Source organism: Bidens hawaiensis, unplaced genomic scaffold (assembly GCF_021521415.1).
Source record: "Bidens hawaiensis isolate Kalapana, Puna unplaced genomic scaffold, B.hawaiensis_p1.1 tig00043649_1, whole genome shotgun sequence".
In the NCBI taxonomy this organism is placed as follows: Eukaryota; Viridiplantae; Streptophyta; class Magnoliopsida; order Asterales; family Asteraceae; genus Bidens; species Bidens hawaiensis.
The window spans coordinates 69,592-88,217 of NW_027505853.1; the positions used below are offsets into that span (position 1 = coordinate 69,592).

The 18,626-nt window shown below is 34.0% G+C and overlaps 1 protein-coding gene and 1 long non-coding RNA gene across 2 annotated transcripts; one reads left to right on the plus strand and one right to left on the minus strand.

Moving 5' to 3' along the window:
* Positions 1–7,054: 7,054 nt before the first annotated feature.
* Positions 7,055–18,626, plus strand: LOC143615633 (homeobox protein knotted-1-like 6). Its single transcript, XM_077088715.1, has 5 exons — positions 7,055–7,252; positions 7,843–7,965; positions 8,077–8,188; positions 17,013–17,251; positions 18,466–18,626. Exons 1-5 carry the CDS (start codon positions 7,055–7,057, stop codon positions 18,622–18,624), a joined length of 831 nt encoding a protein of 276 aa, XP_076944830.1. The 3' UTR covers positions 18,625–18,626.
* On the minus strand, positions 12,529–14,300 carry LOC143615634 (uncharacterized). The gene is made up of 5 exons (XR_013150509.1): positions 14,126–14,300; positions 13,059–13,097; positions 12,919–12,972; positions 12,734–12,797; positions 12,529–12,578 (listed from the first exon to the last, which is right to left on the minus strand). It is a non-coding gene; the product is annotated as an uncharacterized LOC143615634 (long non-coding RNA).

The following is an 18,626-nucleotide window of genomic DNA, read 5'->3' on the forward strand; positions in this document are numbered from 1 at the left end:
TTAAATAATCGAAACAAAAATAAAGCAAGATTAAATACACATTCAATCAAACTTCAATTCAATTCTTAAACAAGAAACACATGTACGTTTAGTTTAAGCCCAAACCATACACCTAAAGTGATCACAAGTGGTTTAGCCTTGCCTCTGCATGATGAATGACTTGATTATGTGTTGAACATATGAAAGCATGGAAGGATTAGCGATTCGGGAGCCCCGGGATGGTGTAAAATCGCCTCCTAAGCCTTTAATAGCCTATGGAGTGAAATATATGTAGAACATATCTGAAAACTGATTTTAACACAATTAGGTTATTTTTCTCGTCTTGGGACCCCTTCACGTAGCGCAAAGTCTTCAATAGATGTCCTTCACGTAGCGCGAAGGACAAAACAATTGGTTTTAAATTTCTGGCTCCCTTGTGCAACGCGAAGGAGATGGCTTCAATCCGTCGCGTAGCACGATGGGGCTCGGAGGCAGGGAAGTTTCTTCTTTTTATTTTGGCTTTGCTTAACACTCCCGACCATCCCAATAATTCATATTAAGCTCATTTATAACACATTGTGTTTTTTCGTGTATCTTCAATACGCACATTGTGTTTTATTTCATCTTCAATTCAATGTGGTATTGGTTCATCTACAATACATTGTGATTTACTTTATATTCAATAAATTGTACTATTGGTTCGTCTTCAATACATTGTATCCTGTGGTGTTTTCTTTCTAGCTCACATGCTGATAAAGTTGTGAGACATGTGTGGTAATCAAAATATCGTTGTGTTTTAGTTATGTTTAAAAACTATAGATGGTGTTTGTATTAAAGAAAATGATTCAAATAAAAAACAATTGTCTTGTAAAAAATGTAAGAACATTTTAAAATAAATCACATCACGTAAATAAGACACTATACAATTTTTATAAACTATTAATCTTAATCACTAGATCCTATATTTAAGAGACTAAATCTATTTTTTTTTACAATAACCCTACCTAAAAATTAATAGTGTTTGGATTCTGGATTCCATTATATGACATGCGTGTTAAAATTGTACAATATGATTTTGATATTTGAAAACGTTGTTTCTAACAACAATCGATTCAAAAAACAATAATCTATTAATGAAACAACAATACCATTAAATCATATTGTGAAAAATGTCACATGTCACTCTTGTATTCATTCCTATGCTTTTTAAACACATTGCTCCTTTTAATATAACCCATAAATATTAACCTCATGTGCTATTGTTGCGTGGGACATCTTTTGGGTTTGTTTTGAGTGTATTATTCGGTCATGCACATTGACTAAGAGAATCTTTAATAGTGTTTCAAGGATATTATTATTAAACATATGAATGCCCTTTCTAGATAATAAGATATTTTAATTTAAGCAATCGACAAATGTGTAACAATTGGCTTTTATTCAAAGTTGAAAATAATTCTAAGTTTGTGCTTGTAGAAAAATCAACTTTTTATCATATGATTAAATTGAACTTTACATAAATAAATAAAAATATATTGATTAAAAAGATTTAGTTATAGAAATTAATAACCTGAAAACTTGGGATAAATCAAGTTCATAAAGCCCAGACAAATATTCCGACTAGGTCAAGTTTTCTCTCAGGCTAAGGTTACTCAGGGCATCATTCGAGTAATGCTTCTGGCTTCATTGGGTATTTTGGGTACATTGACGCAAATGCTCGGGTTGGTGAATCGGCAAATAAATTTGATAGTTTAGAGCACAACCCCATTTAATGTGGGTATGAGTGAAAAACTACCAAAAGGAAACAACAACTAACTATGGCTCTTGGTGGGCCCAGACAACGTCCTAGGCGTAGGGGAGATCGTAGTAACAGGTAACGACTAGACGACGTTTACATTCCTGGGCTGCAGTAAGTAGATCGAGAGGTCGTTTCGCCCCTTGTCCCCGAATATGGGTACTCCAAGTTTTACTTGGTTTCAATGGCATGCCCCATGTACCCTAATAATATAATTTCTTTTTACCTTAGGTTTATTTTTAGATCCCATGATGTGATAATGCGATATTTCTTAACTTATTTACGTTATAAATATCGTTTTAATCTTCTTATATAACTTAATACATAGTGTTTTATATATATATAGTTTCGAATATACATTCAGTGATGCCCTTGTTTTTGTTTACATTTCGATATACATTATGTTATAACCAACGAAAATGGACCGAGACTCTGAGAGACGCAAATTGATGTGAAATATAGTATATTAAGATATAAATCGACTAAGTTGTCATAACATTAACAAAATTCGTTGTAACATGTCACTGTACCTCTAATAATTCTAATACCACATTGTCAACAAATGAATTACAATACAAGTGTTATGTATAACTGATTATTCAATCGATATACGGAGTAAACCATGTAGTTATCAAATCACGTATATAATAAAACAAGCCGATTGATTTGTGATGATCCATTAACACATAACAAAACCAATTATCGGATCATGTCACACACAATTCTTCATATACTTTAGTTAATCCTTGTTATGAGTTTGTAAGTTTATAACAATAAAAATAACAATATTAATTTTAATCAACCACTTTATTCTTGTTAAAAGATGAGTCAACTTATTTACCACTTTCTAATTTTCCATGGTATTTTATGAAATTTACGATAAGATTTGTTCTTCTTTTAGCTTGAACGTGGCTTAAGTAGAGTCGTGTTTTGTGCGTTAAAAGTCAAATAATTTTTATTAAAAGTGTTACCGATGAGTATTGACTCTACAATATTAATGGGGCATCTCTTTATATCATTATAATCTTCTCATTGTGTGGGTGTGGTCTATTGCCAAGTCATAATAGTTTAGTGTTGATTTTGCTTAAATACACCTGAACAACTTATTTAAAATAATGTGAGAATAATCATTTCTAACATTCTTTTTTTTTTCTTTAACGTTTTTTATTATTAAGAACTAACGAGAGATAGAAGGAAAAAAATACGATAAAAAGAATTTTAATCAACTCGGTCCAACTAACATTTACTATCTCTATTTATAATATTGTTCATACTTCATATAGTATGGTTATTTAAAGATTCAAAAACGGATTGCTTGCTAAAAATTTGAATTGTAAACAAGCTAGAGCTTATTGCTCATTTGATTCGTTTAAATTACACTCAGTTTTTAATGTCATAAGTTATATATAATCCAAATAGTCCAATTTTATTATTTCTAATCCCTAGTTTTACATAAATCTATGTTCATTCGCTCGTTCATTTGACTTTTATGGAATTTGTTTATAAGTTCTCAATGTATGTAATTATTTCTATTGATTTTATTAAAATTTTAAAAAATTAATGGGTTAGCCGGTCGTGCCAAGAGCTAGCTGAGCTATTCACGAGCCGAGACGCTCTAGCACTAGTTTCAGGTTGTTAAGAAGAAATGAATTGAGCCGAGTGCCCGAGTAGACTTGTTTAACTTCGAACTCGAGCTTGAACTAAAGTTAGAGTAGCTTGACTAGCTTAAAAATCTTCATGTTTGATATATGTCAAAATTATATGCATGAAGTACTCTATGCTTTATGTTATTTAGACTTCGTTCCCTTGTAGTCTTTGTGTCTGATATACATTTTGATAGGATAAGACGTTTATGGAGCCGTGAGTTTCATGGAAGCAATATCTTTATTCCAAGTAATAGATTTATGGTTTGCATACATTTTAACCTTTCCAGACCCTACATTTACAATTACGATTACAAGTTTACAACCCCAGTTATGATATAGGTTTTGAACACCAACCGTAGATTTAATATAATATAAAATGATAACACGTAACAATATTGCTTTGTAAGGATGCAAAAAAGGTAAAAGTAAAGGCAAAAAGGTAGTCGGGTCAAATCTATCACAATAATTCAAATAGTAAAAACATGCAATTATGTAGCTAGGCTATGTGTAGTGGATGTGCTACAAAATAAGGCGTTTTTGCGTCATGTGGCGCCCAATCAGCAACGGATGGGGTTTTTGTTTTTAGGGTGTAATGGTGTTGTGGCCCAATACACACACACATATATATAACACAAACAATATAATAATAATAAAAAAGAAAGGAAGAACGGCGATATATAGATGCCCCCCCCGCCTTTATCGCCCCACAAATCGCCGGGGGGGGGGGGGGTGTTTATCGCCCATCGTCGCCGGATTTCGCAAAAGTCGCCTACTACGGGTGGCCTTAATGGTTATGAAATTGTAGCTATAAGATAATAATAACGCTTTAATTAGCGTCATCATAATTTTTTACATTTTCATTAATATAATAAATTCTTCTTGTTGAACATACTTTGGTGCTGTTTGTTTATGAAAACAAAATATGTCTGCAATCTGATTTCATCTGATTTAATATCTGCAACTGAAGATGTGTTCTGAAGGTCTGCAATCTGATAATATAATACTGTTTGTTTTATAAACTGGAAATCGTCTGCATAAGCTGAAAATTAGTTACCTATCATATATATTACAGTAGATAAAGTCATTTAACGTTTGTGAACTGCTAAAATAATTGGTAGTGGTGTACGAACTATGGAAGTGGGTGGTGGTAGACGATTGTGGTAGGCGGTGAACGGTGGGTGGTGGTGATGGACGGTTGTGGTGGTGGACGGTGATGGTGGCCGACAATGGGTGGTGGTGGTGATGAACGATGGTGGTGGGTGGTGGTGGATAGTGGTGGCGGGTGGTGGTGGCGACGAACGGTGAGTGGTGGTGGATGGTGGATGGTGGTGGTAGTGGACGGTAGTTGTGGCCGACGAGGGTGGTGGTGGTGATGGGTGGTTGACGATGGTGAGTGGTTGACGGTGGTGGTGGCGGACGGTGGGTGGTGGTGGACGGTGGTGGTGGGTGGTGGTAGTGGCAGACGGTGGGTGGAGGTGGTGGTGGATGGTGGTGGTGGCGGCGGAAGGTGGTGGTGGGTGGTGGTGGCGGCAGAAGGTGGTGGTGGGTGGTGGTGGCGGCAGACGGACGATGGGTGGTGGTGGTGTTGGACATTGGGTGTTGGTACTTGGTATGATATTAAGAAGTGTGAAGATGTGTAAAGATGATGAAAAAAGCTTATTTTTTAAGACAATGAAAGCAGTTTTCAGATCTTTTTTTTTTTTAAAACAAACAGTATTCAAGAGCTTATGTCTGCGCGCCCGCAGACATAGGCTCCTTGCAGACCTTATAAGCAAAAACAAACACAACCTTAGGCTTCTAATTAAATCATATTAGGCTTCTAATTAAATCATATTAATCAACTAGATTAACCACGCATTAATCGGACAAGTCAAGCGTTCAAAAACCACACAACAAGGCCCACGGTCCTAATATTTTTCGACTAGCATAGTAACTAATAAGAAAGACGAAAAGATAACATGTTGTAATGGCATATATTCATATGTAAAACAATAAGATCAAAATTGTTATAACGGTCTAACCGTGAATCAACCTTTATGTGATAAAACAAATTAAAAAACACATACCTAATATGAATATTGTATGATTATATAAAGTAACAACTAATTGCTACAGTAAAAGATGTATTATAGCCATAGGATAGTACAATTTTGGTTTGTTTTGATAATCGTGTCTGCATATTTAGTTATTTACTTAACTTTTGGATATTACATTTTTTTTGTTACTTATAATCTTTGTTTGCCACAACTAAAATACCTTTGTAAACAACTTTCCAACCAACTAACTAATGCCTATGAAGACAAACGAATAACAAAGAGCCGAACAACGGAACACGACGTTAAAACATGCAATTTATTTTATAACCATATGATTCCATGATTCGTTAGGTTGCTTATTGTGAAGCTAGTTAAATTTGTTAGTTAAAATGTCACGTCATTGCAACGTAGATGGTGAGACTTTAACTAACACACGTCTTTAACATTGCGTTGTGGTTTAACTAACTATAAAACTCCATCATTTCCTTGTTAATGCCTGTTACCATGTTAACTGAAGCCGGAAAACGCCCAAACATTAACGCCCCGGTGCGATATGCACAACGTTAAGACCATGCCGCATCACTTTTGCCGCCCACTTCAACGACCCATAACAAACAACCTTAGATCATTCACATCCATTCATCTATCTCCAAATCCAAAATTACACTAATAATAATTATATTTTCTCTGGGTTAGAGATGTGTTGTGGGATGTGCTTAGACGTGCCGGGATCTCAGCCAAGAAAGAGGCACCTGTTAACTTTTTGACTGATCCGCGTGAAGGAAGATCTACACTGCGTCCTGCGGATGTTCTTGTGTTTGGCTGGGCAGGGGGTAAGCATGCGTGTGTTGACCTCACTGGGGTGTCCCCGTTGGTGGGGCTGAGAGACAGTGGCTTCGTACCGGGACAGGCGGTTTTGAGAGCGGAGTCTAGGAAGGTTGCTAAGCATGAGACATCGTGTTTGGAGAATCAACACGTGTTCATTCCATTTGCCTTCGAAACTTTTGGATCCCTAGCTCCCGAGGCGGTTCGCTTCTTGGAGCGGGTGCAGAAGGTGGTCCACAGTGACTCGCAGAGCCCGAGGAACCAAGGATTTATATTTAGTAGAACAGACTTTGCGATTCAAAAGGGGATAGCGGCGCAGCTTTACCCATTATCCAGATTTAGTTCGGTTTGTGTTATATATAAAAGTTAGATGTGAAAAAAAAATAAAAATTAAATACTCTTTTTATATCTTGATCGTTATCATTTCTCTTTCTTTCACGCACAACAATTTTCAAAATGTATCAGATTAAAGTTATAACACATAAACAATAACGTTACAAATATACATAAAAGTTTTACATAAACTTCACTCACATTTTTTAACAGATTAAATGTGAACTCTTTTTAATAGAATAAAATTAAAGTTTCTCTCTTATGGATTATACTATTTACAACACCCAACAAGCTTTTTCTTCCATTCTCTCTCCACCAAATCCAAAAAGCATTGTCCAAAGCAAAACCCTAACAATCCTTCTTCTGTCATATATAGAACTCATCATCATTCTCTCATTCTCATTAATCATTCCTTCTTCTACACAATTATTATTATTATTATTATGGAAAAGATGTGTGGTTTCACTGATTACACTATTTCACCGGAAACTGACATGACGTTTGATCAGAATATAAATAATAACTTTGATGAAGATGATCATCATCATGCTGATGCTATTGATGATGATATGATCAAAGCGAAGATCGTTTCGCATCCGTTGTATCCGCAGTTGCTCGATGCGTTTATCGATTGTCGAAAGGTTATTGATAATAAACCTAATTGTTATCCACTTTTTGTTTATTTGTTTATCGTCGTGAGCTTATCGTCACAGTCAACGAACTTTTTATCATCAAACTAGTTTTGAAATTGATTCATATGAATCGGTGACTGTGATGGTAAGCTCAAGACGATATCTAGTGAAACTAAAAGCAAACTAGTTGAGCTCGGATTTATAAAAAGGTTGAAATTTCAAATAAAGCTCGTATAGTTATTGAGTTCTAGCTCGAACCTTATATGAGAAGCTCGTTCACACTGTACATGAGCCAAGCTTTGGCTTTTTTAAGGGACTACACAAAATGTTTTTCTCAAAATATATAATAATAAAAACTAGCCATGCTCGATACTAGTCTAACTCATGCTTATTTGGGCTCTATTTTAAGGTTTTTCTTTATGGTCATGCGCTTACAGTCATAGTAATCAATTTTCCATATATAGACTGTTTTGATTGTAAGCGCATGACAATAGTTGTGTAACAGAATATACAACTTATTCTTACTGTAACTAACTAACTAACTAACTAACTAACTAACTAATCATCAATATGAACAACTTGTATATTCTGTTATACAGTTAGGCGCGCCACCGGAAATAACATATTTGTTGGAGGAAATCCGTCAAGAAAATGGCGTTTCGCATGCAAACGGTGTTGTTTCCACTTGCTTAGGAGCGGATCCTGAGCTTGATGAGTTTATGGTTCTTGTTTGTATAATTTTCGATTTTTTATATCTATGATCATGTTTAGCTAGTTGAATATTATTTATGTATTAGACGAACAAATTTTATATGTTGTATTTGATTGTGTAGGAGATGTATAGTCAAGTGTTAATGAAATATAAGTCTGATCTGGCAAGGCCTTTTGATGAAGCTACTGTTTTCCTCAATAATATTGAAGCACAACTTAGCAATTTATGTATAGGTATGATATCTAACTCCTTTTAGACTTTATTATTATTATTATTATTGAAAAACTGTGTGCTATATATCTATTTATCTCTATGAAATTATAACTTAACCTCAATTTTATGTGCTATGTTTATTATTATATGTAAGTTTACTGTTTAAGTGTTAGTAACTAATGGTTGAACCGCCTATAGGCGGTTCATTTGTTCAACTGATCGGACCGTTATTCGTATTAGTATATTTAAATTTATCATTAATATTTATCAAAATGGTGTCGGATTTATAAAACACATTTAGGGGTATTTGTTATATAAAATTGACCGATCTTAAAGTTTTGGAGTATACGATGTATAAAATTTCACTTCGTCAAAAAAGTTAAGGGATATCCCGATTACCCTTGGCCCGCACATAGATCCGTTACTGGGTGTGTCCATGATCTCTTTTATATCTATGATTTATTTATGCACAAAGTAAAGTTGGTCGTTCCAAAAAAATTTATATAAAACCAAAATTATAGAGATAAATAACCGACTTATCTAAACTAAAACTATGAATGTATATAAAACAATTACGTTTAAATTATAAACGTTGATGTCACTTTCTTGTTTAATCTTTAACTTTTGACGTAAACTACTCTAACCATTTAAGTACAAAGTACCAAAAAAAGAGAAATGGACAAACATGAACAAAACCCAATCAGATATACGTGTTTGTGGGTTCTACCCGAAACCATTTAGAATCAATTTAAAGCCGTAAATTTCGTGTAAATATGTTTTCTTATAAATTCACACTACTAGCTAATTGAAAGTTGTGTGTTAAATGTGTTTGTTTGTAGTTAAGTTGGCACCCTCTTGATCATGTGGTCTTGCTTGTGAATAAATCATAAGAAAACATTCCAAAAGAAGTTCTTGTTAAGGTTTTATACTTAGTTTCCTGTTGATGTTATTTGTAGTAATTATAGTAAAGTAAATTAAACCAAGTAAATGAGTGGATCTCTCAAACTTAAATCTATCCTATCCCTTTTTTAATTAATTTTGACAGAAATATTCTTCTGTTTGTCTCATGATCTTTAACTTTATAAGCAGCTAGCCTTCAATGCTGGAAGCCATTATATAATAAGTAAAGTGATCCAGTTTTGTGACAAAAGAATTGTTTTGGACACTTAAAAGAGTTTGAGAACTATTATTATATGTCCCCAAAGTACAAGTTAACTTTTGGTGATGTTAAGATTGTTCTTTATCCTAAGATAAAGGTATTTCTGTCATATTTCAATCTTTCGTTTTTTCTTAGCAAACAACATAAAATAATTATTCATTGAATACTCATAAGTTAACCAACACAAAACAATGGTACGATAATGATCTATTTCATTTTCTTATCATTCGATCTATTATCTCATGGTTTTTATTTTCTTCCTTCACATCGTGTATATATCAGTGATTAACCTCAAACTAAATTATACGTATCTTTAAAATACAATAATCCATAGTTTTTTAATTTGTTGAACAACCGTTGTCAAAATAAACATCCAAAACCAACTAATCGGGCAACACCAAATAAGTCTATCGATAAAAATTTAGCCATTGTTTCTAGATGTCAGTTAAAGCCAAGCCTCGCTCTGAACCATATTATTTTGTTTAACTGATTTCATGGACCATATTGTATTTTTAGTCGACACTTTACAAATCAATGTCTATATATTTTGATAAAATAATTCGACCCAACTTGTTATCTTATGTTTTTGTTATTATTATTTCCTAAGGCTATGTGTAGTGGGCGACATTTTGGGGGCGACAAAGGCGACGAGGGGCAACACCGCCCCCCGAGGTGATAAAATGGACGACACGGGGGGAGGGCGGCAAGAATTTGTCGCCTGTGTGTTTTTGATTTAATAATAAAAATTATATTAAGTATGTGTGTGTAATATATATATAAGCTACCACATCATTACAAACTTAAATCAAAAATCTCTCATTTGCTAACTGGGTCACATAACACAAATCGTCCCATTTAATAGCCGTTCCACTACATATAGCCTAACTAATAAATTCTATATTTGTAACCCTACATAGTATATGCATAAGTTGTGTGTTCCAAAATTTGTTCACATGGACTCCCGTATGTTTCGCTGCCTGCTTTTATAAAAGAATACTAGGTAGCCTCACACAGGCACCACCTATTTGGTGGTGGTGGGGTGGGTTTACCAGTCAATTCAATCCCGGAATATTCCTCAGGTGACCGACGTCTCCTTATGTGGGGCCTACTTGTGTGCTATTCTACTTTTGCATAATTGCATGCAAGTATTTTTTTTTAACGACCAACTAAGTAACGAGTACGCGGCCCTCACTGGCTAAAGATAGCCCGAGCCGGCCACTAGTCCGGACGGACGGAGCCCCTAGCGGTCCACCTATTGAGAGATTCACCGGATAAAACCCGACCCCACGCCCGCCAAATAGCACGACAGCGAGGAGCCAGTAAAACCGGGTGAGATCAAGACTCGAACCCTGGCAAGAGTTCACATTCTTCGGCTCTACCCATGAATTATCCAGGAATAGGTCTTTCACAACAAGCTCTACCTATACAGTAACGGTATTTAATTATGAAGGTTGGCTGGGTAGCTGACCCTGTTAGTCCGTTCTTGCAAGAGGGGTCTATGTTAACTAAGATTTCCTCCGCTTAATGGATAACCATTTGCTACCAATGGAGAATTGCTTCTCATTTTGAATTGAGGTGAGTGGATTTACACCAACTGAAACCATAAATTTCATACACAATAAAAGGGATATCATCCATTTTTAGATCCATCTTTGTCAAGTCCTTCTCATAGTCTACTCAGTGGGACTTTGTATTTTATATCAAGTGATATGTATTTGTCAAATCTGCCTGGGAGAAGCAAATACAACGGGTATACTAATCAATAAGATTGATGAAGTAGCAATTAATGCAAAAACAACCAATTGGAAAGCAAGAGTCATGCTTTTAATCCTTCAAGCTACCAACAAACGAACTATACCATTTGATCCCTATATCAGCCAAAAATTGTACTAAAATACATCATAAAGGGATTTTACCACGAATCCATTGATTCTAATTGATTCTATATGATTTATTATATTACTACCCCTTTACCACTTTATTCTGGAGTCGGGGGAGAGTCAGGGTCATCCCTCATATCTCCCATATAAATTGGTGATAGTGAGGTTTTAAACTCCTACCTCTCACTTGTAAAGTGAATACTCTACCATTAAGCCACAATTAATTTATGTAATTGCATGCAAGTATTAATTCCACGGTGCATCATGTCTATATCTATTTAGGGGGTGTTTGGTACAGAGAATGGAATTGTAGAGAAATGGAATAGAGAAATGGAATTGCAGAGAAAGGGAATTGGTCTGGAGAATGAGAATTGACTGTTCTGTTTGGTAGTACAGAGATTTCAGTAGAGAAATATAGCTGAGAATCATTTCTCTTGTTTGGTACATAGAAAATAAACAGAGAATTATATCAACTTTATCATTAGCACAAGTTTTTTTTTCATAACAAATATTTATTAAAAAATAAAAAACATATAAAAAGATGCATAAATTCCAACCAAAATATGCATTGATCAAACCAATTCACATACAAAACATAGTTTTTAAGCAAAAAACATCAACCATAGTTAAAACCAATTCACATACAAAACATACTTCAACCATACACAACTATCCCATTGAACCATCGGTATACAACTCGACCATCTCAATTTTCTCTTCTATTGTCAACGCAAGAAAAGAACGTCCTAGATTCACATCTTTACCAATCAAATGAGCTGCTTTGAACCGTTTTTATCATAACTCACAATATCAGTTGTTACACAATGAATTTCAAGTAAACACCAGAAGAGTTTATAACCCATGCTAATGCTTTTTTTGCATGCTAAAAGAGTCCATATCGACCAAAGGATTTCCTCTCCTGTACTACTTGGATTTCATTGGCTATCTTCTTATTTTTTCACTTTCATGCCAACCTGTGCAAAAAAGTCTTTTGTGAGATATGTTTCATTTGAATCAAAGCTAACTCAAAGTCTCAAACCCATTTAGATCCCTATATTTGGTGTAACGTTTATGTCAATGTTAAAACTTATATAACACATCACTGACTATTTTTAGGCTACCACACTATCATTTGACCAATTCAATCTCAAAGTTGACATTTTACTTCAACTCAACTTTTTAAGAGAAATACCAAATATGCCCTTAACAATATGCAATTTATATTTGTAAGTTTCTGTGGATCTGACCCAATTTCAAATAACGTCTAGCAGTCTAAACCTCATTTGAATTACAAACGTAATCTATTTCAATTTAACTCTAGTACAGGTATGCATGTGACTTTTGATTGACCATTATAAAAGAGCAATTGTGCTGAAAGAAAGATAAATCAAGTCACATAAACATGGATGATAGCATCATTTTCAACCAAGAAAAAAATGCAACATATCAGGCAATAATCTAAGCTTATAAGTCCACAAATATGTGAATTTCAAAATCTAAATATTTGAGTGTCATGTTCTACTTACGTTCTGTACAACTGAAGAGGTACACTTTCTTCCCATGTAATACCCCGCCCTCTTCGAATGCCTCCTGCACGGTTTGATGAAGAGATAAAAAGTTGCTTAGTTATGTGACATTTATTAGATAAATAAAACATTAAAAAATAATCAATTCTTTTTGGATGTTAAACAAACGCTACAGTATTACTCACCTCTAGATTTGAGAAATTCCAATTGTATTCAGAAAGTAAGTCGAGTTGGTCCCACTGTCAAGAAAATGTAAAATTCAATAAGTAGCCTACACAAAAAAAAAAGAACAATATAAAAAATGAACATTAATGATCACACACACCTCTGTCCCAACAGGAAAGATCTGCTTCCATAAATCCTCCTGCAAAAACAAGTAAAAAAATAAAACCATTGAAAGAAAAGAAGGTATAATCTTAGTCATGACTAGTGAGAAAGTAAAAACAAGCATCATGTTCAAGTGTTTCAAAAAGATAACTAAATTCAACAATAAAAACAGATTATGACCAGTTAAGCATTAATGAAAAACTATTATGATACATATTTTGATAAGAGAAAATTACACAATTCATTATAAATCAAGCACAACCTCTAAAACTATAGCATTATAGAAGCATCTGCATATAAATCCGTAACAGGGCCCATACAAGTTTTAACCTCAAGATTCTGAAGATTGAGTTTAACATGCACATCAATTTGCAAAAGAATATACATGTCTAACTAATGATTCAACCTTGATGCACGCTAACAATTAACCCAAGTTACACAAGAATTGCTAACCATGTCTCCTGTATCTCATTATTAGTATTTATCTAATCTCCTACCTGCAATGGTGTAGCAGAATAGAAAAGTACCAATAAGTTAATTCAACTAACCACCAGCTCAGTATCAATCCATCCAACAATTGTTCAACATTTGTTTTCCTCAAATTAACTATACTTACTTTTAACTCCATGTGCTATTTTAACCCTAGATTATTATACAACCAATTAACCGCAGATTCAGCTCAGCATCAATCAACCAAACAATTGTTCAACATATGTGTTGTTCAAATTAACTATTTACCTTTCAATTTCATATGCTACTTTCAACCCTAACTTATTATACGTTCAATTAACCACGAATTCAGCTTAATATCAATGAATCAAACAATTGTTGAACATATGAAATAACTGTTTTAGCTTTCAATTCCAAATGCTACTTTTAACCCTAACTTATCATACAATCAATTAACCACAGATTCAGCTGCGTATCAATTAATCAAAATATGTGTTGTTCAAATTAACCTCCATATGCTACATTCAACCCTAGCTCAATTAACCACAAATTCAATCAATCGAAAACTGAAACAAACAGCAACGTTTTCAGCAAACAATGAAGACGTATCCTTACCAATTCACGCTGGTCATCGAAGAACTCAGGCTCCGCTTCAGCTTTGGAAGCCCTAGCACGCTTCGTTTTAGGCGCAGGATTCTCAACCTCCTTATTCTCTTCCGGTTGAGTAACGGCCGCGGTGGAGGTGGAGGTGGAGGCTTCATCCTTGCGGCTTGCGGCGGCCTTACGCTTGCAGAAGAAAGATGAACACATGGGAGAAATGAAAGGAAAAGGAGGAAAATGGGAGAAATGAACGTCGAGAAATCCAATTCTCCGCTTTTATTAGAGAAACAAAATCAGAGAAATGGAAATGGTTTATTTCCATTTCTCACCTCTTTCTTTCATAAACAAACAAGAGAATTCTTTCCAATTCCATTTCTCACCCCTCAATTCCCTCTACCATATTATTATACATAATAATGTATAATAATTGCATAATACTTTTGCATAATTGCATGCAAGTATTAATTCCACAGCTATGCGTAATAGGCGCCAGTTTGGGCGATTTTTGGGCTAGAAGGGGCGCGAACGCCCCCCGGCGATATGTGGGTGATATGGGGCGGGTTCTTTTGTCGCCAGATCTTCCTTTCTTTTTATTATTATTATATTCTAATGTGTGTGGGTGATATATATACATATATATATATTATATTACTATTGTAGCCCATATATATATATATTATATTAATATTGTAGCCCTTACACCATTACACCCTAAAAACAAATTCTCATCTCTTGCTGACTGGGCGCCACACGACGCAAAACGCCCCAATTTGTAGCCCCTCCACTACGCATAGCCTTAGTGTTCTACATTTACATATTACGACTTAGGTAAAATCAAATAATATTTTTCCATTAATTACTTTTTCTTAGAAGGGTTATTGATTCTAATATACTTCGATTAACCATCTATATCAACACGTTTAAATAAACTAAATGATTGAGGAAAGTTAATGTACAAACTAAAAACACATGCTAACTGTACGAATCAAATAGTGTAATTATATATGCAAGAAGTGTAATAGTGTAATTACACTATGATGTAATTACACTACACTATAATTACACCATTATATATATATAATTACACTACTTATTCACACACTTAAAACGTCATTTTTTTTATCGAAACACAAATAACACACCGCACCTACTTTATTATATAATGTTTGTGTTATGTAAATGAAGAAAAATTAAATAAAAACGCCTATAATATTTACCAAACGGATATCGAAAGACAGTGATGTTATATACTTTTTAGTTAAACCGTATCGCATTATTATAAACATGCATGGATAAGTAAAAGTTGTAAATTTTGTCTGATAGGGAAGTAGGAAACAGAGAAATATGGAAGATAAAGAATTAAAGATAGTGTTGGGCTAACAGTTTGATTTGATGGTGGGGTATACACCCACACTTCCGTCAATCACCCAGTCTTACATGTTATGTTACTGGCATTGATACGACTTAACACGCAGTTGTCGAATACTACATTTGCCTATCTTATAATATTCTTTCTACCCAATTTACCTAGGGTCTTACCAGCGACACCCACCCCATATACACCTTGTATAGCTTTATATGGGGATTCAATATGTCTCATATATTTCTATACGGAGGCGTATATGGGACCCTATACAGGGCGTATAAAGGGTTTTTTTAGAAAAAAAAGGGTGGGCGTCCCTATAAAACCCCTTTATCTATCATCTTGTAAGACCAAGCGTAACGGTAACGTTGTGTAAGACGTTTTAACTCAAAACGCTGGGGAATACTGTTTCACCCAGTGTTTTGAGCTTCAAAAAAACTTCCAACGTTATGGATAAAACGCTTGATGAAGTTGATGGTGAGTCTAATGAGTGAAACCAACCAATAGAGATGGGAGGTGGGGACATTTTGACGTTTTGGGGCATTTCCCACTACGCTTGGTCTAACTAAGGTAGTCCAATCCGCTTATTGCCCGTTTGAAAAATGCATGAAAAGTAATCTTTTGACATTGGCTCAGTTTGTAAATGAGCCAATTGAACCGAACCGAACTAAGTGTACATTTGCTCATTGTTTGGCTTATTGTTTAAAAATTACTAATTTATTTACAGATATGTTGTTTACAACTTCAAATTTGTTTCTTATTGAAAATTTAAAGTGAAGAAGAAATAAGCAACGCTTAATGTACAATCGAAAAACGTTCGGTTCAATTTTGACTCGATTTGTCAATGAGCCATTTGGTTTAGTTTGTAAATGAACCAAACAACGTGCAAGCTCTCGCTTGATTCAGCTCGGCTTATGAACAACCCCCTTGTAACATATATTATATCCCAAGTGTTTGTATAATTGGTGTACGTATAAATGAATTCCAGGACACATGTGATTTTAGTGCATATATTTGATCCTTTATTATTATTGTTAATATAATTATAACTGTTTTACTTTTAATATGTTAATGTATTCTTTTCATAATTGCTCTACTTAATATATATATATATATATATATATATATATATATATATATATGGTCTATTTAACAATGATGTCATTTTAGGAGAAAGTCTGTCATCAAAGAAAAATAATTGATTTGGTGATAGAAGTTAGCTATGAGACTTGTACAACGAACCCTATTCATAGCAAATCCGTAGCAAAATGGCTGTTTACTACGGAATTGACCGTAGCAAATACATATTTTTGTAGTAGTGGTGTTTGTTTGGAAATTGTTTATTTGGTTAATAAAACAATGTAGTGTCAATGGGTACTGTTTGGGAATTGAGATCACTTGTTTATTTGTTACAACTTTTATAACGAGCCTATATCGAGTAGCTCATGATCATCTCAGCTCATTACACCCTAAGACTTATCACTTATGTCACTTTTCGTATTGTATGTCATATCTTTATCCAACTTAATTATGTTGTAGATGACGGAATAGTATCATCCGAAGAAGAATTTAGCGGAGGAGAGACCGAAAACGAAAACACACAAGTGAGTAGAGAAGAACAGGAACTAAAGGATACATTGTTAAGGAGATTTGGAGGTCGTATAAGTTCACTAATACGTGAGTTTTCAAAGAAGAAGAAAAAAGGGAAGCTACCAAATGAAGCAAGACAAACTTTGCTTGAATGGTGGGATTCCCATTACCAATGGCCCTACCCTACGGTACCTAATATTATCCCAAATTTAACTTTGAGTAAAAGCTTTTTTTACCATGCTTATTAAGTTTCATCCAATATGTTAGGAACCAATTTATACCTTATTATTTTTACTACGACAGATTTTATAAGAAATTTGTTGGAAAATCCACTTTCTAATAATTTTTTAACAAAAAAGTTACGTGGGAAAAACACATGCTTGAAAATCGTTTGAAATATGCTTGAATTACTTGTCGTAGGAAATTTTCGTAGGACCATGACCCATTTTCTAGTAGTGAATCATAGGGATGTAAATTTCAAGTATTACACGAATCTAAGGCTATCCGTAGTGGGGCGAATTTGAGGGGCTAGGGGGGGGGGGGCGAGAAATATTTGTCGCCCTTTCATCGTTTTCTTTTATTATTATTATTAGATTCAAATGTGTGATATATATATATATATATATATATATATATATATATATATATATATATATATATATATATATATATATATATATATATATATATATATATATGGGGGGCTACAACACCACTACACCCTTAAACAAAACCCCATTCTTTGCTGACTGGACGTCACATGGCACAAACGCCCAATTTTGTAGCCCCTTCACTACATATAGCATACCAAGAAGTCGAATTCTGGTCCAACCTGCAAACATGCGCTTAGCTAGACTGGTCATTATCAGTTTAATCGCGGGTAACCCATTCAGTCAATTTATTTTTATAAAATAGGTTTTTTATGTCATAAATTAAACTAATTATATTTTCAATGATAAAATTTAGAAGATAAAAAAGCGAGCATGATGTTTGTTTCATAAGATAAATGTAATTATATTATACACAACTTTTTGTTCTAAATTTATAATTTTATAATACTGATATGCAAGAACACAATAAAACTTTGGGTTCATGTCGGGTTCAGCTCATTTAATAGATCCGGTGAAAATTTTATAAGTTATTTTATTGGAATCTAGGCTTAATACACCACCGCGGTTTTTACACCAGCTAACTAGTGATTCAATGCATTGTAAACGGCCATTTACCATTTTGTAAAAGACCGTTTACAGTCAATTAGTGTTGTACCATTTCTATCTACTCATTGTTTTTATTAAATTAAATTGATAAATTTACAGTTTGTAGCAACACTAGCATATATGATATATGTAACATTAAATCAATATTATTAAGAATAATGTTTTAGAAATGAATGATATTGCAGGAAGCTGATAAAATATCATTAGCAGAATCAACTGGACTAGATCAGAAACAAATTAATAACTGGTTTATAAATCAAAGGAAGAGGCACTGGAAGCCATCTGAAAACATGCAGCTAGCAATGATGGGTGGTTTTTCAGCACAGGATTATTATGATGACTGAAC